Source organism: Trachemys scripta, chromosome 1 (genome assembly GCF_013100865.1).
Source record: "Trachemys scripta elegans isolate TJP31775 chromosome 1, CAS_Tse_1.0, whole genome shotgun sequence".
Lineage (NCBI taxonomy): Eukaryota > Metazoa > Chordata > Testudines > Emydidae > Trachemys > Trachemys scripta.
In genome coordinates this window covers 42,654,200-42,677,012 of record NC_048298.1, presented here as the reverse complement: position 1 = coordinate 42,677,012, position 22,813 = coordinate 42,654,200, and the positions used below count along the sequence as shown (strand labels likewise).

General features: G+C 40.2%; 1 protein-coding gene across 4 annotated transcripts in view; it reads left to right on the top strand.

The window, feature by feature from the left end:
• The window catches only part of CPED1 (cadherin like and PC-esterase domain containing 1), a 202,951-nt gene that overhangs the window by 583 nt on the left and 179,555 nt on the right, over window positions 1–22,813 (top strand). For all 4 annotated transcript variants that reach the window (XR_004645491.1, XM_034768566.1, XM_034768576.1 and 1 more), the window contains exons 2-3: window positions 9–489; window positions 12,851–13,037. Coding sequence is in view for 3 of the 4 variants with exons in the window: in XM_034768566.1 (XP_034624457.1) it covers window positions 238–489; window positions 12,851–13,037 (439 nt within the window). In the remaining variant the exon portion in view is untranslated. The remainder of the gene's footprint in view (window positions 1–8; window positions 490–12,850; window positions 13,038–22,813) is intronic.

The window sequence follows — 22,813 nt, the reverse complement described above, 5'->3', positions numbered from 1 at the left end:
TTGCACAGGTTGGATTCTATTCCTGTAACCTTTATGAAGAGCTCTTTGGAGTGCTCTCTGCCTTTCGGACCTATGACTTCTTGTTCGGTACCATGGGGGAGTTCAGCAGCAGGAATGGGAAGAACTTGAATTAGTTGTGGAAAAACACTCCTTTGTCTTTTTTGTGCCGATGGAAAGTGGCTGCTGCGAATGTTCCTGTGATGTGGAAAAGGGCAAAGTGAGAAAGGCGAAGTGGTCATGGTTTGTTGGCAGATTCCCTCTTGCCGCAGGCTTTGTCGCCCTCGGCCCTTCCTTCTGGTGCTGGTGGTGGGTGTCTATCTTTTCTACCAGATCCTTCCACCTATACGGACCAAACGATTCTTTTTGGCAGTTGATAATGGGAGTTCACCAAACAAACTAGCTGCAACACAGCAAGAGAGATACAAGGAGGTCTCCTCAAGGAACACTCATTGCTTTCTCCCTTCCAGTAATTCACAAACAGTGAATAAGGTAAGTCAACCCAATGGGTGTGCTGCAATTAGGGTTGCCAACCCTCCAGGATTGGCCTGGAGTCTCCCAGCATTGGCATCGATCTCGCGGTCACTATTGAAAGCAATCCAGGAGATTTTAATAGGCTATTTTAAGAAAATGACATTGTCGAGTTGGGAAAAAAATCTCCCGGAATAGATTCAGTCAGAGTTGGGAACCCTAGCTGCAATAATGGCCTGGGATGAGTCCAGCAAGACCATTTATGTCCAACTAAAATTAACATTGAGTTTGAAGTGTGTACAAATAAGCATGTGAGTGACCTAGTGACAATGAAATCCTTGTAAACACAGCCCATTAACTAGTTCCTCAGCACACTTTTATTGTCAAATGAATCCCTAATGCTTTGATTGAAGCATTGCATTATTTTTTGACTCCATGGAAACTTTAGTCCTCTTCTACTTGCTGTGCAGCACATATTTTGTTTAGTCTTTAGAAATGGGGTCAGGAACTGTAGAGTACAGACACATAAATCAAATGCCAGTGGGACTTCATAAAAATGACTGAGGCTATTAATTAGCATAGACTCTTTCACTCAGGCATTTATTAGCACTGAGAACACGGCTGTATTGTTTTGAAGTTATCTGCTGGTGCTTTTTGAACTTCGCTGGGATTCCACTGAAAAGCTAAAATAAACTGCATTTCTAATACTTGTTTTCAAATTACATGGACATTATTTACTCAGCAGTCTTTTGAACAGCAAATTTCTCTTTGACCTTATGTTACCTGATCACATGTTTATTTTGTATAGGGTGGCTGAGATATTAAATATTACATATTAAAACATTAGACAAATGCAGACCCTGTTACTTTTTTTGTTGGTGGTTATTAAATATGGCTTGTCAAGTGGTCCAGGCTACGCTAGTTGTATTTATTTTGAAATCTGTGATTAGCACTAGCACAATTGTATCAGGTTTTGTTGAATCCTGGAGGGTGTTGGTAATAGTTCAGGATGGATTTTGTTGTCAAATTACCATTATGGCAGCACTCAGAGTATAAATAGAAATTATTATTGACTGTAAATATTATTCTAGAATGTATCTGTTGGGCGGCATCTGCATAAAGCAGTATAGCTCAGATCTTTAAAAATAAAATATATTATTTAGAAGATCTTTCACTGGTTTGCTCTGTTATACTTTACTCTGAAAGGTCAAAGAATTGACTTTATGACATCTGTTGTGACAATTAAAAACAGATATGGCCCAATAGCTTGTTTGAACCTTTAACCCACATGTGTGGAAGAATCTTCAGATTTATTTTTCAATTGTGAATTCAGATTTTTCTCATGGCTTCCAGAAATCTAGTCCAGAATTTAACTGCCATAATTTTATATTTTAGTTGAATTTTAACTACTCTCCCTAGGTTTTCTGCAGCTATGTAACAAATACAATTAAACTTACAAATGGAATTAGTATATTTTGCAATGTAGTTGCATCATCTTCTATTTTGTGATTTCACGATTACATATCCATTCTCTTTTGATCACTGTATCTATAAACACTGATGAGCATTTTATACTAAACAGCTTACTATTTGTAAGAGCTGGCGGAGCAACTGTGAAACTTCGTTAACACGTTTGATTGATATTTCCTTTCCTGTTTTGCTTTAACAAACATGCAGACTTAGCAATGGCTTCTGTACTTGGGCTGTTTGGTTGAGTGAGAAGTTTATGCTATTACAATATGCTGCATTTATTATCTTCCCATATCCATAGATGTGAATACTGCATGCACATACTGAACCTATCGTATTTATTTAAATGCATCTTTTAACTCATAAAAATGTTTTTCAAGCATGTGCTGTTTTAACATACATTCTCCTCATTATTCAGAAGAACATCCACAGCTTGTTGGCTACACGTCTAAGAAGTTCCCTCGTGAGCCTTATGGAACGAAATGTCTTGCATGTGTGGTGGATGTTCTCGGTCTTTCTATAGAACATCTTTAGATTGCACGACTAATCTCAGAGACTAGGAACAATGAAATCAGCCTTCTCCAAAAAATCTGCCATTGTGCTGCTGTGGTGTACTCACAAATTGTGCACACATTTTTAGCCGAGAACAAATTGTGATGGATGAACTTTTACATTGGTTTATTATGATAAGTACCTGGAGGTACCCAATGCAAATTTGTTATACTTGAAATGTTACACTGGTTTATTATACAATAGTATGTGCACCCATGGTAGTTAAGGTTGCAAAACAGTTTCAATTAAATCCCCCCTATTTTTTTGCATATTCATGAATAAAGCTGGGCAAATACTGTAAAATATTGTCCACATGCTCAATCACATTAATTAATTGACTTCAGTTGTGTGCACTTACTGTGAATATTCTAGAAAATTAGCTTACTGACAAGAAACTTATGTTCACTAAAATGGCAATTTTCAGCAAATATTGTAAGCAGGACCCTTCGTGAATATCATGCATAAAACTGAAAGAAAATAAAAACTATGCCTGTGATGTTGTCCTTTAAATAATAGCAGGTGATTCTGATGCATCTGGGATGAGGAAGCATCTTGTGTTGTGCTGCAGAATCTCCTCTGGCTGGTTTAGGGGTAGTGTAGGTATTGGGTCATACTTTTCTTCAGACAGAAAAACAGTGTGGTGTCGAACCTGGGTGTGGCAGGTTGGGCCTTGGCTTGTTATTGCAGCAGAGGACTCCCCTCCCCAAGTGTTATTAAACAGCAATGGCAACAATTCCATTTGATTACTACACATGCTATGAAATGTTACCTTGATTTTTGGGTACGGTTAGCACAAATGGCTTTAAGATGAAACCTGGCATCTTTTATGAACCAACCAGGGAAGGGCATTGGCAGATTTCTGGAGATGTGCAATTTTGCTACGTACATCTCAGAGACTGGAATCTCTCTCATTGTTTAAAGCTGTTGCTTCCAAAAATGTGGATCAATATGATGCTAGAAAGTTGATGTGTCCATTTAGTATGTAAGTATGTCTTTAAACCCATGCAATAGTCACTGATTTGGAAACACTACTGCCTGTCAGGTACATAATGCAAACTATTTTTTTAAATTGCCAAAACACAGATTTGGGTAACAGTCTGGAAAGCTTGCCAGATCTCAAAGGCTGATCCTGTAGACCAGCGTTTCCCAAACTTGGGACGCCGCTTGTGTAGGGAAAGCCCCTGGCGGGCCAGGCCGGTTTGTTTACCTGCCGCGTCCGCAGGTTCGGCCGATCGCTGCTCCCACTGGAGCAGCTGGACAGGGAGGGAGAAAGCAGGTCTGATCTTGTTCACTTCACTCATGTGAGTAGTTCTATTAAAATCCATGGAACAACTCTTGTGAATAAGCCAAGTAGTATTTGGCCTGTAGTCTGTCTGGGGTATAGCACTGGAATTTGGTTCCATGATCTGTATACAATTGTGAAGCAAGGGAATTTTGAATGAGAGCACTATGCTTCCATCTTGGTGATCGACTGTGCCAGCAACTCAAGCTTCACTTTTGTGGCTTATGATATCATCAGAAACCAACTATCAAAGTAAATCCCCATAATTTACTTGCCTGTTCTATATTTATTCAGGAAACAATGGGAAGCAGAATCACATTCCAACCATTTCAATCCAAAACCCACTTCTTCCTGAGTGGGAAATCTCGTAGCATGTGAGCCAAAACATTTTAAATACTTCCAGAAAGTGAAACAGGAAAGTAACTTCTCTGTAACAATGCAGGAAGTGTTTGAACTTAAAAGTAAAATAAAACAGTAACAAGAACACCTTAGTATTTGTATGCACTATGGGGAAAGTCAACAAAATGTGTAGAAGACTCCTTCGGAATTAAGGAAGACTTTCACCATCCTGTAGGCTGAGCATTTGGGGTGTTAGAAACTAATTCAAAGTTTTCTGTTATTTATTTATTATTATTTGTATTGTGGTAGTGCTTAGGAACCCCAGGCATGGACCAGAACGCTGTTATACTGAATGCTGTCTAAAAATCTAGATGGATCCACACTTACACTGCTGGTTCTGGAGCTTAGTCAGTTCTCTGACCCCCTGTCTGTGTAATTGAAAATACTGTCATTGTTCACATAGGGCTTGATTCTCTTTCACAGTATGTTTCTTTCAGCAGTTCCCGGTGTGTAAAGGGCCCATAAAGCCTATTTAACTGGGTGACATACAGCTGGCACAGAGGATCTTTGCCACCCCTTTGCAGTATCCAACTCAGGCAGCATGTCAGGCAAAAGGGAATGTGGCCAGAGTGCTACTGTGCTCAAACTATTTCCAGTTGCTGGAACAGTCCCTGGAGGTTGCGAGCAGCTGGATGCCAGAGAGAGCAATCCTGAGGCTCCCTGTAATTTACAATGTGGGGTAAAGTAGCCAAAATCAGGTAGTTGAAAAGATGATGGGTCCTTTGGGTCCTGCACTGAGAGTAGCTCAGCCAGACCTGAGAATCGGGGCCATTGTCTTCAGAAGAAGAGTTTACTTTGTCAAGATGAAGTCATGATCAGTGAAATTCTGTAGCAACCATTTCAACTGTTTTTGCTTGCCTGCCAGACATGGACAATGCCTCAATATTTATGGTGTTACACAATAAGCCAAGAATCTCAAAACCTCCAACGAACTGATTTCCCCTTTCAACTTTAAATATATCAGCTAATTTCTTTTTGGCCAAAACAACAACAGTATTTATATAGTGTCTGAGCTAATTGCTGACCAGATTTCATATTTTAAACTGGAACAGCTTTAGGGTTATGTAAGCTAAAGAAACAATCTAGTGTATTTTTACACTAGCATAACTTAAAAGAAGCCAAACCAATTTAAAGGAAAAAATGACAAAGGATTTTCTCCTAGGTAGACAATTTCCCCAGCCATTCTATAATACACATAAAGTAGATACTCATTTTACAATAGAAAATATTTACATCATTTAGAGCTTTAGTATTATGTGAACTTAGTTGTTTTTGTAGTTCATTAAAATGCTAAGCAACATACATTTTATTTTGGTTTTTAATCAAGCATAAACTTTTGAGAGTTGACTGAATAGGACACAATATTTTCTTTCATTTCCACCCCCCCCCAGTCCATTATGTACATATAAAACATAATTACAAACTCTTCTTTTTACATGCATTTTATTTATTTGATAGTCCATTATGGTTTCTTTAGAGCTCACTTTGCAGATCATCTAAAACTGCATATCAAAGCCAAAGTAGGTGTCAGTGACTGAGAAGAATGTAATGGCTTTGTAAGGCTGTAACACCAAGTACACCGTGTCAAAGCTGACTTCAACCCCATCCTAAATCATATGGGCAGACCTATGCTCCCATGCAGAGCCTCATTAATTTCAATGAGTGCATGCCATCCATGTTGTTCTCTTTGTAGAACTGGGGCCAGAGATGCTGTTCATTAGTTCCTTATACATGGGTGCCCTGCATGTGTAGTAAATCCACTTGCTAACAAAGAACCTGACATTTCTAATTTGGGAAGAAAAATCTCTATTAAACTAGCTTTAAAACAGAAACTTGTCTTCATTTCAAAATTATTTTTAAATATTTCATTTATATTTATATTATATTTAAATATTCCAAAGGCAGTTCTGGACTAATCCCCCACCACACAGTCAAGCTATCGGAGTACCAAAAAGAGTCAAAGCAGTAAAATGATATAGTATTTGAACAGATTATTTTAATTGGTTGAGTTCTGCTCCTTTTATGCCAAATCTCAGCCCAGAATGAATTTTTATGGCTGAGAAAAAGGGTTTATAAAAGCAAAACTGGCAAACCTTAACTCTAGAAATATGAATGTTGTTGCAATAATATTGGAAATTCTGACTGACTCCTACTGGTAACTAGATCAATATGGATAGTGATGTAATATATTTTATATAGAGTACTGGAAACAAATATGGGATCACTTGCTGCATAAAGGAAACATTATTTAATTTGGCCAATTTGTTTTTAATACAATGAAACTAAAGTATAGTTTTAAATAAAAAAACATCCTCACTTGGTAAGAAAACAGAGAGGAAATTGTACATGTGTATAGGAATGCAGAGTGCTCTGAAAATACAGGGGTGAGGAAATATATTTGGGAGCACTGCACATGGGTCTTGAAAAAAGGGTGGGAAATAGCGTTGAGCTTTCTCTTATATTATTTAATAGCATCAGCTTAAACGTCAGGTCATGCTGCTACATTCAAAAGCCCCAAAATCTGACTCCCACAGATCCCATCATCCTAGACTGAATTTTTGTAAAAGTCAGTTGATAGAAGTGCCATTTATTTAATATTTAAACAACAGGAGTTGGGGAGGGCTGCACTTCAGAGCACATCACTAGCTAGATTCACTTGGTTCTTGTTGCTTCAGTTTTGGCTGTACGTGTGTAGTGGGAAATGTTAGCGACCAACAACCTGAAGGACTTATTTTTTTGAAAGTTTCTCTGATGTGTGTAGCTTGAAAAAGATCTCCAAGGCAACTGGACATGTCTGTGGTGGTAGATTCGGTTTGTGTGGAAGATCAATATCAGCACCCTTTGGATTACTGGTTTCTAGAGGCAGCAATGAGTATGGAAGGTTTCTGTCTAGGTACTTTGGAAAGGCAGTGCTGGATGTTTTCCCCAGAAGTGCTTTTTTATGTAATGGTTGTTGTTTGAACTTTTTTTTGATGAGTATCAGTGTCCCTAATGAGCAATAGGAACAGTGTCTGGCCATCTTCCAGTTACAGCACTTAAAAAAAACATTTGCCTAAGAACTGAAGCCTGCCTCATTGCTCTGTTGTAACTGCAGTCTTTCTTTTCTCTCTCTCTCTCTCTCTCTGACTGTATTGTGTTTAATTGGTGTATTTGCATAGTTGTAAGATTAGTGTGTTATAAATATTCTTGCTAATCCATAGCCTAGGAAAGATTCCATGTGCATTATAGCTGAAGTCCAAGAGGGAGGGAAGAGAAGTTTGGCAATACCAGGAGCCTGCTTGCCCCTTCTGATGGGAGCATATCATAAGGAAGGTTTAGGATGGCATCAGAGTTGACATGGGCTGAGGTCTCCAAGCCCGAGGATCAGGGAATTCACCAGAAAGAAACTCCTAGATCTATAGAGACAAAAGATAGCCTGTCTGTGTCTACCACACTGGGGCCCTCTGCCCCTTGAAGCATTGCTCCTTCGGGAGCCATGTGGCAGACTTCCCATGTATCTGTTTCATAGCAGACATAGAGCGGACTCTGCAGAAGCATAATCCTTCTGTGGGAGTTTCAGACAGAGCTCTCCTGGCTGAGCAGGGAATGGTGCTACACAGATTCTAGTCCTCTGCCCCATTCTGACTGAGCAGTGTTTGATACAGGCCTGTTCATTTTCATTGCCCTCCGCTGGAGACTTTCCAATTTGTCCACATCCCTTCTATAGTGGGGGGACCAAAACTGGACGCAATACTCCGGGTGTGGCCTCACCAGTGCCAAATAGAGGGGAATCATCACTTCCCTCAATCTACTGGCAATGCTCCTACTAATACAGTCTAATATGCCATTGGCCTTCTTGGCAATGAGGGCACACTGCTGACTCATATCCTGTTTCTCGTCCACTGTAATCCCCAGGTCCTTTTCTGCAGAACTGCTGCTTAGCCAGTCAATCCCCAGCCTGTAGTAGTGCATGGGATTCTTCCTTCCTAAGTGCAGGACTCTGCACTTGTCCTTGTTGAACCTCATCAGATTTCTTTTGGCCCAATCCTCCAATTAGGCTGGAGGGTAGGGATAGGGTCCAGACAATCTACCTCTCCCCCCAGCTTAGTGTCATCTGCGAACTTGCTGAGGGTGCAATTAATCCCATCATCCAGATCATTGATAAAGATGTTGAACAAAACTGACCCAAGGACCGATCCCTGCGGCACTCCCCTTGACACTGGCTGCCAACTAGACATCGAGTCATTGATCACTACCTGTTGAGCCCGACAATCTAGCCAGCTTTCTATCCACTTTATAGTCCAGTCATCCAATCCATACTTTTTTTAACTTGCCGGCAAGAATACTCATTCTCAGATCTAGCACTAGCCACTGTTCTCCCTCAACCACATCCACAGATAATTCATAGATCTCCACAGGTATCTAACATGAGGTTGCATCACCCAACATAACACTCATCCAGCACGGGGGATAAAATATGGAAGCTTTACCATTGGTGTAGCAGATAGAAAGTAACAGCTCTATGCTCACTAATGTTGGTCAGTAGGGCTTAAATTAAACAGCATAAATAACATTAAAAGAGAAAACAGTTCTCAAAACTACCAGCTAATAATAGTTGGCTTTCTGGTTTAGTATCTAGAGTGGTTCAGATGACCACCTTCCCCTTCAGAGGGCATCAATGATTTAATAATAGGTTACACCAAAACATCTTGGTCAAGTGGATAGGATGCTAGACTCTGAAAACTTGAGTTCTGTTCCTGTCTCTACCACCAAGCTGATGGATGACTGGGGCAAGTCATTCACCTCAGTGTGCTGTAATCTTCAAATCTGTAAAATGGGGATAATGATATATAGTCTTCTTTGTCAAACTCTTTGAGATCTCTGGAGGAGAGCAATATAAGGAGCTAAATATTATCAGCATCATATTAAAAAGACCTCCTTACGCAGAGTTTCTGAAGTGTAAGGGCTCAAAGTTCCTCTAAGGAACTCCTGAACAATTGTTGGCAGGGGCATCAGAAAGCAGGGCGCAGCAGGGAAATGCAGTGTGAGGTCCATGTCGACTGTCATCTGTGGATGTGGTTGAGGGAGGACTGTGGCTAGTGCTAGATCTGGGAGTGAGGGGAATAAATGGGCGATAAGGAGAAGGTAGGATCTGCAGCTGGGACACTGGAGTCGGGCACTGACTGGGAGGAGGAGGTGCTGACTTGGGGAAAGGACACTGGCTTTTTAATAGAGAGCAGGAGAAGGTTCTGAATGTGTGGAAATGGAAGGAACTGTAGTGCTCCTGAAGACAAGAGAGGCTGTCCAAAGTGTAGGGTTGCCTGGCATATTAGTGGAGGTAGGGGTGGACTGTGAGGATGAGGTACATCCCATGCAATATACCTGGAGTACCCCTGAGTTTCAGGTTAAAATAGTTTTGTACTTGGGTATGTGGGAAAAACTATTAAAATCTGCTTTAAACAAAATACTAAAGGCATCCTCTGGTGTTGCTGCAGGGGAATTACCTTCCATTATGAAAGGGAGAGAGATCTTATGGTAGGGACGTGTTCAGAATGTCCTCTGATGGAAAGCACACACAAGGGCATTAAATAAATGTTATTTCTTGAGCACTGGGATTATGTGTGGTGGTGTCCAGACAGAGGAAGACATAATTCTTACCCAAAACAGCTACCAATCTAGATCAGAAAGGAATGGACACAAACTGAGAGAAGTCAGTGATTCCAAATTAAGTGCCAGATCCTGAGCGTGGCTCTGGATCTGGCCCCAAAGCTCTCTCTCTATCTGTCCTTAATTCACCTTGTTGGGTTTACAGTGGCATGGAAAATGGTGTCCTTGTACAAAGTGGAGCGAGGAGTGGCTCCCTTGCATTATGTACATGAAATGGAAGGAGTAGGGGATGACTGGCTTAATTACCTCTGATGTTACCACATATTGGGCAGGAGTAGGGGAGAGACCCAGTGTACAAAGCAAGAACCATATGGTGGGTGGGGGAGGGGATGGAGGTGGGGAAAGAGAAGATGGGGAGTCAGAAGGAGTAGAGCAGCCACAAGGGGGAATGTGGGGAGACATGACTTCTAATAGTTACTGTAATTATATAGGAAGTACAGAAGAGAAAAGATCAAGAGGGAAAGATGGAAGAAAAGAAAACAGAATGGGGGAGAGGAGGAGGAGAGAGTGGAAGGCATATTATAAGGCAATGTAGCACAGGTCATGCCAGTCTAACTGCTAGACTAATATGTTATAAAAATACTACAAGGACAGGAGGAGGATCTATTACAAGTTTATGTAACATAATTCTTCAGACCTGATCATTTCCTATGTATTCTTGTTCCTTTATGCATGTGATCCGAATTTATCTGAATATTCTAACATCTAAAATGTTCTTGGATTACACGTTCATTAAATATATCTAGATGACTCTCGTAGTATTATAGACATATTTCAGCATGTCTCGTTATCAGTTATGCTCAAATCACTCATAGGGATGTGTGTTCTATAATAAAAACAGAAGAGTACTTGTAATTCAGGGATCTAAAATAGTTTATACTTCTCATTGCTGCAAAGAATTTTACACTTGAGCCAAGTGTAACATAAAGCTACATCCTGTGATTGGGGAAGAGACTGCAGTGAGAGTGACTTACCAGATCTATAAACAACTGGAAGCATCTTGAATGACATTTGTTTATACCAAAAATCTGTCCCTTTTTTTTCAGCATAGCCTCTTAATAAAGACTGATGACTCTTCAATTGTATAGCACTTCCTGTGTGCATTCCAATGTAAACTTACTAAAACTAGACAACTTTCAGTTTTTAAAATAGATTCTTTTTTTCAAATGTCAACTTAAAATTCATGTACTTGCCAGTAGATAACTTGATAACCCTGCATTAAAGCCCTCTAAATAGAAATACTTCTGACAGGGAGAACAACCAGTTTAATAAAGTAACTTTGCTATTATCCTTCTGCAAAACAGCATCTAGGAAGCTCCAAATACAGTCACATTTTTTTCCATGCAGAACATGCTATTTTTATGTATCATGTGACTCTCTCTCTGCATTTGTAGTCCCCCCTCCCCACACATATTGCTGTGCACACACAGTGTGTTACTCAAATACCAATAGAATCAGATTGCTATCGTGACATTCTGACACATCTGGGTAATGTTAGAACAATGAAACATTCAGCGAGTTGGGGAGGTTCATGAGTGCGGGACACTGAACTTTCATAGGAGTTTATGATTAATGAAACTCACTCCTGCAAGGGATAAGAGTGACCATAGAATGAACTGCTTCCAAAACAAAATGCTAAACTCACAACATAAGTCTTAGTCTATGGAGGTGAGGGGGAAGTTTCTCTCTCCCCAGTCTCCAGGTACCCCGGAACCTAGATTATTTATTTGAGTTTAGCAGAGGGAGAGTGTTTATCCCTACATACTGCTGGCATCAGCCTCTGTGTAGAAGGATGTCAAACATCAGAAAACCTGTGAGGGGTGTTGCCCGTGTTTCACGGGTGATACTATCCTACTGCTCCTCTGCTGGTGCATACAGGACTCTCTGCTGCCCCTCCATATGACTAAGGGCATGGAGCACATAGGAAGCATGGCTAGCCTATGTGGAAAGAGGATGAGTCTGGTGACACCTGTCTCAGGTGAGGTTGCTCATCACCCTGTGGTGAATCCCCGATAGAAATGGCCCTCATGCTTTACTCAGGCTATTTTAGCATGGTTTCTGAGCTTCTCTTCTCCCTTAAAGTAAGTTACTTTACTGGCCCAGCACAGCTGGCATAAAGACAGTGTCACACTCTGGTGTGTCTGGCTGTTTGCAGAGTAGTGCTGCTGCCTAGTGTCCACTTGCACCCGCTCCCAGGTCAGCATCCTCCTCCCCTCAACCATCTTGAATACTAGTCTTACTTTACTCTCCCACTGCACCAACTGGGAAGACTTTAGTCCAACCTCTCCTTTCATCTGAACAACCACATCCCCTGCGCTAGTTCTCAGCCCTCCCTCCCCCCGGCTGCTCTCTCTCCTCCTCTATGCTGCCTGACAGACTTGACATCAGTGGTAATGGGTAGAGGAGCCTTTCCTGGCTCCTTCCTTCTGCTCTCTTGGCTTCACTTCCCCACCCCATAAAAGTTACATATCATGTTATTGTTTATTAAGCACTGGCCATATGCTTGTACAAAACACGAACAAGGACATAGACCTTGCCTTGCGAAGCTCAGCCTGTGAAGACAAAGTATGGGGCTTTTGAGAGCCTCTTGAATTCTGAGAGATTGCGTGACTGAATCTTAGTGGACCAGCACCCATAGACACCTCCCATTGTCCTCCCTCCTCTTATCCCCACACCAGCTGATGAGAACAGAATCCCTTTTACTGGGCTCTTAGGCTGTTTGTACATCTTCAGTTTTTGATAGTGGAGAGGGGAGCAGTTGTAGAAAACTTTGCATTGTGTCTCATGCATTTGGTTCTACTTCTTTGGCCTGGTTCTGTGTGAAGCTCCTGGGCCTGAGGAGCATTTAGCCCTAAAGATCCAGTGTTTGAGAACTAGACAATTAAATACCTCAATCCTCACTTTTATATTCTTGAAAATCTGCATTTGGTTTGGTATCTAAGATGATAGCATGGTTTTGTGAAAAATAACAACAGTGTCTCATGATCCTACCTTGTCTTACGGATGTTGTCTTTGCATTCTGTTTTCTGTTAGATCGAAGACTCCATTCTTAAGTACTTTGGGAGTCATACAAGAAGAGCAATTTTGTACGTTCCTCCTTCCCGTGGTAAAAAAGAACTTCAGCTATATCAGCGCATCCTAGCACAATACGGATATACAGTGACAGTCCTTGAAGACAGGAAACTGATTGTAGGCCTTGGACATGAGCACCACTACGAAGGTAAGAATGATGAGAAACAAATTATTACTGAAGTTTTGTCAGTAATCCCATTCATTCAGAATATCCATCATTGAATCTAATTTATAAACTTTATAAACCAATTTGACTAGGGGCTTAAAGTCACAATCTGGTCTTGTCCAGTCACACAGATGCTTACTTTTCCACATAGGGACACTCCTTCTATCAATTGCTTGCTTTTTAACTCCACCCCAGCTCTGTTATTCATCCTAGCCCAGGAAGTCAGTTTTGCTGTAGTATCTGAGTGCCTTCCCTTACAGCATTAAGTGTCAATCTGTCAGGTGTGGTTCTTTCTCTTACCCCCTCCCGAGGAGAACTGTGTGTGCAGTATACATTTGCTGTTTGGGTAGGATTTTTGTATGTTTTTAAACGTGCACACTGTTTTGTGTTTGTTAGAGATGGCAAGGTCAAAGAAATGTGCCTTGCACATGGAGTGGATGGTGGTGGGTTTTGTAATGGTCCTTAGTTCCTGTGGGAATTTGTTTCACAATTTGAGACAAGCCCTTGCACAAATGAGCTGTACTCTTATGGTAGAAAGTTTCATTGTGCCTGATGGGGGGACAGCCACAGTCTTCAGCCTGAACCTTTGGATGGTCTTTTAGGTGTGTGGGGCCCAGGCCATTGAGGGCCTTGAAGATAAGGATCAAGACTGTGATCTTGAATCTCTATTCTATAGGAAGCCAGTGTAGAAGCTGGAGAAAGAGATCACCCAGTACTCTGTCAATGGAAGAAAATGACAGTTCTGGTATTTTTATTATGTGGTTTGTTGTTCCTTATTGTAAAGAATAATTATATTCTTGTCATTCATACTTGCAGAAACTTCCTGCAGTTATCAGATACCTCACTGTTGCTTTATTATTTAACTAATCTCAGTTGAATAACGTGAAAATTATTCTGTATATTCTGTGGGGCTGCTTAGAACACACTGTATTGAATACAGCAAATTTCTAGTATTATTTTAGGTTAAGTTTTAAAGATTTTTTTTTAAGGTAAGGTGTATACATTTTCCCTGATGAGCTGCCTCCTGTATTAGAATATGGAGCGTTAGCCATGTCTTGCTTTAAAAAAAAAAATCTGGTTTCTCAGCTCTGACATCTCCCACTTACTACCTGCCATCAGTACACATCACTTCACTGACAAGACACAGCACATCTGCAGCCCACGCTGATGCCAGATGGATTTAGCTACAAAGTGGTGTGCAGTTCAGCCAACATCCCATTCTCTGGGGATCATGTAAAGCACATCTGTGACATCCTTTTTTTGGCTTAACTGGCTGATGGCGCAGGGTTCACTTAAAACTGCTGTAGAGGTAAACAAACCGGCTGCAGATTTCAGATTTTCTGTAGATATTTATATTTTTACATCCTGTGCCAATAATCCCTGCACTATTTTTTCCCAGTAATGGGAACAAAAATAGCAAAAGTGCTTTATACACTTTCCATCACTGTCCAGATGTACCTGCAACTTTCAGCATATGTTAGCGGTATAGAATAAATGGAACAACCAGCAGTTTAATGTAAAGAGTAAGAGCCTTCTAATTCCATTATATAGCAGCATAGACTATTTTAACTGCTTCCAGGATTGTATATATTCCTAGCTTTAAGGTTATGTTGTTATTGTTTTTAAAGTAAAAAGTAAAAGAACATGTCTGCATTCCAAACTGATGATCTTAGCCTAGAGCTGAAGAAGTTATAACTGGAATTATTTTCCTCTTGCTGGTAAATGATGTTTTCTAGTGTTCTGTGTGGTGTAGTACTGTACACTGTATTCTGGAGAAAGCTATTTTGAATTATGTTATGTCATAACATTTTCCTAACAAGACTGCTATAATTTATAAAAATGTGTTCCTTGGAGGCACTATTAAAAAGATACAGATAATAGACTGAGAAATATAGATCACAAATATTGTGGAAAAATCTATAAAAAGAATCACTCCTCCTTGCTTGTTCTAATTTAGTGCCGTGGTCTGGTGCTTTTATTTTTGTGCAGTTTCAGGTTTTGAAAATCTGTGGTGTTCCTGTAACTTTCATAGTTCAGACTGATTTCTTTAGGATTTCTGTTTATGCTGGCTGTGAGCCAAAGGGCCTAGCGGTAGTCATATATGGAAAAAAATCACTACAAAACATTCCTAACTTTTTTGTTCTGATTAATAATTAATTTTGGGGACAGTTATACTCCCATGTGAAGTCCAAATACAGCTGATAAACTGGAACTCCATAAGGGTCAGAGTCCTTTTCAACACCTGGGTGGCAGTCGCTACTCCAGCTTCCTGACTGCTTCGTAGAGAAGGTAGAAAAAATGGTTTCTTTTTGTGGAAAAGTCTGGCTTTTTGTCAAAAACCAAAATGTCTCTGGCATCTGTAAAATATCTGGGTTTTGGACAATTTTTTTGGCGGGGGGGGGCAGGGGGGTTAGGGTTTCTGATGACAAATCCATCAGATACTGCTTTCTGCAAAAAATGTTTATTTAGTCAAAAACCCAATTTTCCATTGGAAAAAAAGTTTTCAACTGGAAAGAAATGTTCAACTATCCATGCTGCACTAGCTTCACTCTTTTTGTGCCTCTAACCCCACATGAAGGGAATGGCCAGTGGATCCATGAAGTCAGGGATCCACTATTCTGCTTCTGCCCACGAACTGCTTTAAGTCTTCTCTCTGCACCAGCCCAGCATGAGCCCCTACACGTAAAGGATACACACATCCCGAGTGAGCTCCTGCCTTGCCTCACTGCTGCTCTCACCCCATATGACCGGGCCCCCGGTGCTGCTGAGGAAGGGCAGAATTTGCTGTCTTGTTTCCAATGGGATGTTCAAGTTTTGTTCAATATGTCTGCCACAATGGGCTCGCCTCCCTTGCCTGTCAATCAGGCACATGGTAGTTGTTGTAGTAACCAAGCAAGGTACTAACAAACTTCAACAGGACTTTATTTTTAAAGTGAAAACCTCTTTACCAAGCTGCTGCTGCACCCTCGGTAGCTCTCACTCAGCCTCCTTCACTCCTCCCCCCTCCTTCTGTTTCCTGTCCTTTCAGACTCCCAACAGCCAGTGCTCCCAGTTCTAATAATTACAAGCAATATCTAAACACCACAGTAGTCTCTTTGGATAGAACTTTTCATTGCAACCAGATCTCCTCCTTCAGGCAAGTTACCTCAGTTACTTCTTGCCTCACACTGAAGGAGCAGCCTCTGGCTGAAGTGCCATTTTTGCCACAGCCTCAACCTGTGTTTGGAACCAGCATCTTGGAGCTGCAAGGAAAAGAGTAAAAGGATTAGAATAAGCAGGAGAGAGTGCTCCATCCATGCCTCTCCTCTCCAGCTTTCCACATTGAGCCTTTCTGCACTGTGTGCCAGGGGCCTTCTTCTCACAAGTGCAGAGCTGCTCAACTGCAGCGAATAGGGATGAACAGGGGACTGAACTACACTTCAGGGCCCTGGCAGAGTCTCAGACTCTTCTTCCAGCATTCTCTGCGGTTCCTTCCCTCCCTTCCTTGTGGGGAAATCTCTTATCCTTGGAGCTATAATGAGAATTAACAGGGCCTGTGTGGACTCAGTGCTTAGTGATGTGCTGCCAAAATTTTAACCAGGACCTCCTTCAAAAACGCTCTGCCTCACGCAGCAATTCATGAGACTAAAATGCATTTCCATCCTCCATAAATTCATTTGTTCCATATTTTCCTCCTGCTACCTGAAAAAAATCAAATCTACACTCTCCCCTCCTGTCTCATCCTCTAAAATTAATAAATTACGTGAGTCCCTCCTCCCAAATCCATCAGTTTTTTCATACTTTGATCAGTACTTTTGCAGCCCCCTTTTTAGTCTGCTCCCTTCCTTTATCAATTTTGCACCCACAGATCAGACATCTGTGAGTTCACATGTCTCAGGTCATTTTAGGCTCAGAAAGGGAGACTGGATTTAAGCTGCCTGGCCCATCATTTTTAATGTACCTTTTCTAATAAGCTGCAAAATCCCCACATTATGTCTAGCCTTTGGATTGGTTGAGATGTTGCGTGTCCCTCATGTTAACCAGTCAGTTTGCCCATGCGAAAAAATGCATCCCAACTGACTACAGCTGAGTTTAGTGTAATTCTAACTTCATCATCTCCCCACCTCATTTGAATGTTAGTTTCACTAACCTGCAGGAAGTTTATGCAGTTATAATGGGTACCTTTAAAAAAAAACAATCAAATACCATTCCATGGTAGTGACTTTACAATACCATGACAATTGACTATGGATGCCCGTCAAAAAGTAAATCTAAGTTAGGTTTACTTTATGAGTCCCTCCATAGTTGAGGAAATTCTAGCCCAGCTTTTGGAATGATTATTACAATTTATATATTGACTTCTTTGTTGGTTATTTATTGTCCTGTAAGGCAACTATTGACTTGAGCTTTGCTTTGATTGATATTTACCTCTTACCTCTTGGGTCATTGAATCTTGATGTTCATTGCAACCAAAATCAATATCTGCTTCAGATTTTATTAATTCATTTGGGGTAGTTCAATGGAGATTCCGCACCATATATATCTTTAAAATTTACATGTGTTGCAGACTGTGTTAGGGTTTTCTTTTCTAACTTTGTCCTTCCAGTGATTTTGTTATTCTCCCTCATATTTTCTTCCAATTTAAGAAAGCCCTGTATGACTGTGTACAGTAGCTTTGTACACAAGCTCTGCTTCTAACAACCAACTCTGGGGAAGATCAGGTCTGGTGCAGATGGTGGGAGGAGTGAGATTGTGGAGCTTGCTCTGAGCAAACCTGAATTAATTTTGGCCTGTCTCCATTTCTGGCTGAGGCCATGGAGGTCGTTGTGGCTATGAGGTAGCAGTAATTCCCCATCTCTCTCTTGGTATTATTTAGCCCTTTATCAACATTATTACCCCTGTAGTAATTATTTAGCCCTGTGGTAGGCAAGTGTTATTATTTCCATTTTACAGATGGAGACATTAGGACAAAAGTTAAGACTTGACTAATGCCACAGGAGTCACTGTCAGAACTGGGATGAAAACACATGTTGAAAACACATCTTGCTCTAAACCTGTATCTTAGTCCTCTAGATTGCTTCTCGTGCTACTGAGCTTTTCTTACCCTGGGGCCATATGGGCTACTCAGCAGAGGATCCAGTTTAGTTGCAAACATCTGGCCAGCGGCAGGGAGAGAGCTTGTAAAACCACTAGTTTCATCAGCACAGCCAGCACAATGCTTTCTTCACAGCTGATGCTTAGTCTGGCAAGGGAACTACAGCCGGGGGTTTCACAAGCCCCCAACACCATCCCAGGGCAGCTATCAGTGGTACCATGAATAACCCATGGCCAGTTCCTCACTGTAGCACTCAGTTTACATTTTCAAGGCCACATCAACAGCAAGAGGGCTAGGAATTTAATTTCTTAAATGAAAACTGAAATTAGAAATGAGGAGGGTAAAGGACTGAATGCATGCATTGTTAATGTGGGTAACAACATGCATTGTTAATGTGGGAAAACACAAGTGGTTTCTAAAGATGTAGCTGATTCCCAGGATGATGAATAAACTGGCTGTGGCCCAGTACTTGGGCGCCTAGACAAAGAAGGGTCAAGATACATCTTTATTCTAATGCAAAATACATTAAGAGAAGAAATCTGTATGAATGTGGTCCTGGGGGCCACATGGAAAGCTCCTCTGGATGCTCCCATCCTTTCCCCAAGTTGATGGCAGTTTCCCCACATTAACAATGCATGTTGGTAGTGCCGCTACAAATCGAGTATAGCTGGCCAGAATGGGAGAAGCCAGAAAGCAAATGCTCTATGCAACATGCTTCCCTGAGACAGGGACAATTTCAGCATGAAAACATGCCTAAAATAGTACCAAGAGTACAAGAAACATGGGCATAAACTAGTCAGATTAAAAGGATTAGAGCTACCCTGTGAGTTCAGACTTCATCAAGGACTGTAGACAGGATTAACTGAAATCTTCAGTCTTTATTTTTAATTGTCCATAGTATTGTTAGGAACAACGTCTTACTTCTGGACATTCCAGTCACCAGCCAGTTTCTGTGAAATCAGGTTAATTTTGGCAAACAATTTTAAAGACACAAAAGGCCCAGAGGAAAACTGCTGTTCTGTAAACATCTGGTTGCCATTTTCAATTACAAGGACCAACCCACTTAAGGAAGTATAGTTTTTTTGGAACAGGAATGAGACACTGGGTTTTTTGTTCTTTGCACATAGTGGAGGATAAAGGAAATGTCAGGACTAAAGAGGTCACTAGAAGCTCAGCTTTTATAAATAAGAAAGTCTCTGAGAAAATTAAAGTAAATTGAACCCAAGTTCTAGCACTGTAAACAACCCTGTTGAGTTAAGGTTAAATAAACATAACTAAAGACCCAAGCATGCCAATAAAAGCACAAACTCTCTCCTGTCATAAATAAATGAGTCATTTTAATATTGTGCAAAATAATGACAATAAAGTTGGCCACAATGTGACTGTGTGCGTGTCACAGTCTAAATAAAGAAAATCTTCTAAGGTTTCCTCAAAAGCATTGTAGGTTCGGTTAACTAATGGCTTAAAAGCACATCGGACACTGTACAAAATATATTAGTTTCTTTGGGCAAAATTTATGTCGTGTGTTCCTGGCAAAGCTTTGTCAAGTAAAAACATACACTTCAAATGTATACTGTTCTCCTGTCTTTCAGCAGAAGAACTTTGTAGACTCAATGCACAAAAAAGGCTCATAGAGCTGTAATAACATCCATTAGAGCTTACCAAATTACTAGCATATTTAAGGCATTTGTTCCACTTCATTATAATGAAAGCTCAATGTGATTTGAGAAAAAAATATGTTACAAACACAAGAAAATAACATTTTGGTCATGCTTATGTTGCTTTTAATATTGCTGCTTGTCTGTTTGCTAACTACCACTGATGTCAATGTAAGTATTGCCACTTATTTCAGTAGGAGCCATATTAGTCCCTAAAATACCCATATAATTTTTATTCTTTAATGGGATTCTGCATTATCATGCTAGTGTATACTAGCATACTGTGTACTTTTCAAAAACATATTCATTCTCCTTGCTTATTTTGAACAGAACATGTTGTTTCTTTAACCTAAGCGCACTGAAAACATTTCTGTAGATCATTGTTGAAAAAGGGTGGAAAAAACCCTCTGTAAAATAGTAAGTTTTTAAAAGATAAGATGAGCTGTTTGCCCCCAAAAGGGAAGGTGTTTACTGATTATTTCAAAATAATTTTGAATATTGCATTTTACCAAGTTAAAAACAAAATTACAAAAAAACTGATAGTTACAATAACAATGTACATTTCTTGGAATATATATTCCAAACTTAATCACATGCATGAGTGCATCCCAGAGCCAGTACTGTGATAAATTTTTATGTTGAGTTATAGCTTAAAACAATTACAATATTTTAGCAGTCTGAATACACTAGCTAAAATTATTACTTTTCTTGAACAAATTATGCCATGTTAACAGAATATGAAAAACAACATTATCCAGGCTGTAAAGCGGGGCTATGGTCTGAGACGCCACTGAAATTAATCGAATTATACCAGGGATGAATTATCCTAGGTGGTGTAAATACATGTGATTTACCATGTGATGTTCATGTGAAAGTCCTTTAAATTGGGGTAAGAATTAAATTAATAAATGTAGCAATATGGTAAGAAAGTTGCAACAACAAATAGTATACTAAAATAGCATGGAGCTCCAATCATGTGTACTGGGACATGTGCTCTTCAGCATACTCAAATAATCTGGAAAAAGGGGTGCACAGTGAGGTGGCAAAATTTGCAGATGATACAAAATACTCAAGATAGTTAAATCCAAAGCTGACTGCGAAAAGTTACAAGGGAATGCAGTAAATTGGGTGACTGGATGGCAAAATGGCAGATGAAATTCAGTGTTGATAAGTGCAAAGTAATGCACACTGAAAAACATAATCCCAACTATACATATAAAATGATGGGGTCTAAATTAGCTGTTACCATCAAGAAAGATCTTGGAGTCATTGTGGATAATTCTGTGAAAACATCCACTCAATGTGCAGCAGCAGGCAAAAAAGTGAACAGAATGTTGGGAATCATTAGGAAAGAGATAGATAATACAGAAAATATCATGATGCCACTATATAAATCTATGGTATGTCCACATGTTGAATACTGCGTGCAGATGTGGTCGTCCCATCTCAGAAAAGATATATTGGAATTGGAAAAGTTCAGAAAAGTGCAAAAAAAAAATGATTAGGGGTATGGAATGGCTGCCATATGTGGAGAGATTAATAAGACTGGGACTTTTCACCTTGGAAAAGAGACAACTAAGGGGGAATACGATAGAGGGCTATAAAATCATGACTGGTGGGGGATAGTAAATAAGCAAGTGTTATTTACGCCTTCTCATAACACAAGAACTAGGGGCCACCAGAAATGAATAGGTAGTAGGTTTAAAACAAACAAAGGAAGTATTTTTTTAACACAATTCACAGTCAACCTGTGGAATTCCTTGCCAGAGAATGTTGTGAAGGCCAAGACTATAACAGGATTAAAAAAAGAACTAGATAAGTTTATGGAGGATACGTCCATCAATGGCTATTAGCCAGGATTAGTCCCTAGCCTCTGTTTGCCAGAAACTGGGAATGGGTGACAGGATGGATCACATGATGATTACCTTTTCTGTTCTTTCCCTCTGGGGCACCTGGCATTGGCCACTGTCGGAAGACATGATACTGGGCTAGATGGACCTTTGGTCTGACCCAGTATGGCCGTTCTTATGCTCTTAGGGGTCAATAATATTAATAAGAAGCAGATTTAAAACAATAAAAGGAAGTATTTTTTCCACACACTGCACAGTCAATCTGAGGAACTCATTGACAGGGAAATTGTGAAGGTCAAAAGTATAACTGGATTAAAAAAAGAATTAGAGAAACTCATGGAGGGTAGTTCTATCAATGGCTATTAGCCAAGATGATCAGGGACACAGATCCAAGCTCTGGGTATCTCTAAACCTCCAACTGCCAAAAACATCTGGCATTGGCCACTGTCAGACAGGATACTGGGCTAGATGGACCATGGGTCTGACCCAATGTTACTGTTTTTAGATTCTTTTGTAGTGTATTTTTCAACATTAACTTTATTCAATATATGAACGAAAGCCAGGGCTCTAGTGTGGACTTTGCAAAGAGCCTGACAATGTTCTGTTAAACATGTACATTCTTAAAGCGCCATATACTACCGATAAGGATGTTTATTTTTCATAAAATATTAAGTCCTCCATTGAACCATGTTTATTATAGTCTCACAAGCTGTAATTTTAAAACAGAATCCTGAATATTTTAATATTATATTGAAAATCATGTCAAAAACCCTGGACGTGTATATAGATGTAAAACTGGCTTTCATAAACAGATGTTAAAAAAAGAAAAAAACTTGTCTAACTTATTTAGAAACCAGTACCTTTGAGTTATGCATGATGTTTCTCAGCTTTCTGGAAAAGTTTATTTATACAGAAAGCCAACTTTAATGAAAGTAATGGCAACCAGTAACAAAAAATAACTAATTATATCAATCAGTCTTTGCAGACCACTCTCCTGTGGCTCTGGAGCCACATGCAGCTCTTCAGAAGTTAATATGCGGCTCCTTGTATAGTCACCGACTCCAGGGCTAGAGCTACAAGTGCCAACTTCCCAATGTGCCAGAGGGTGCTCATTGCTCTGCCACAGGCCCTGCCCCCACTCCACCCCTTCCTGCCCCCTCCCCTGAGCCTGCCGTG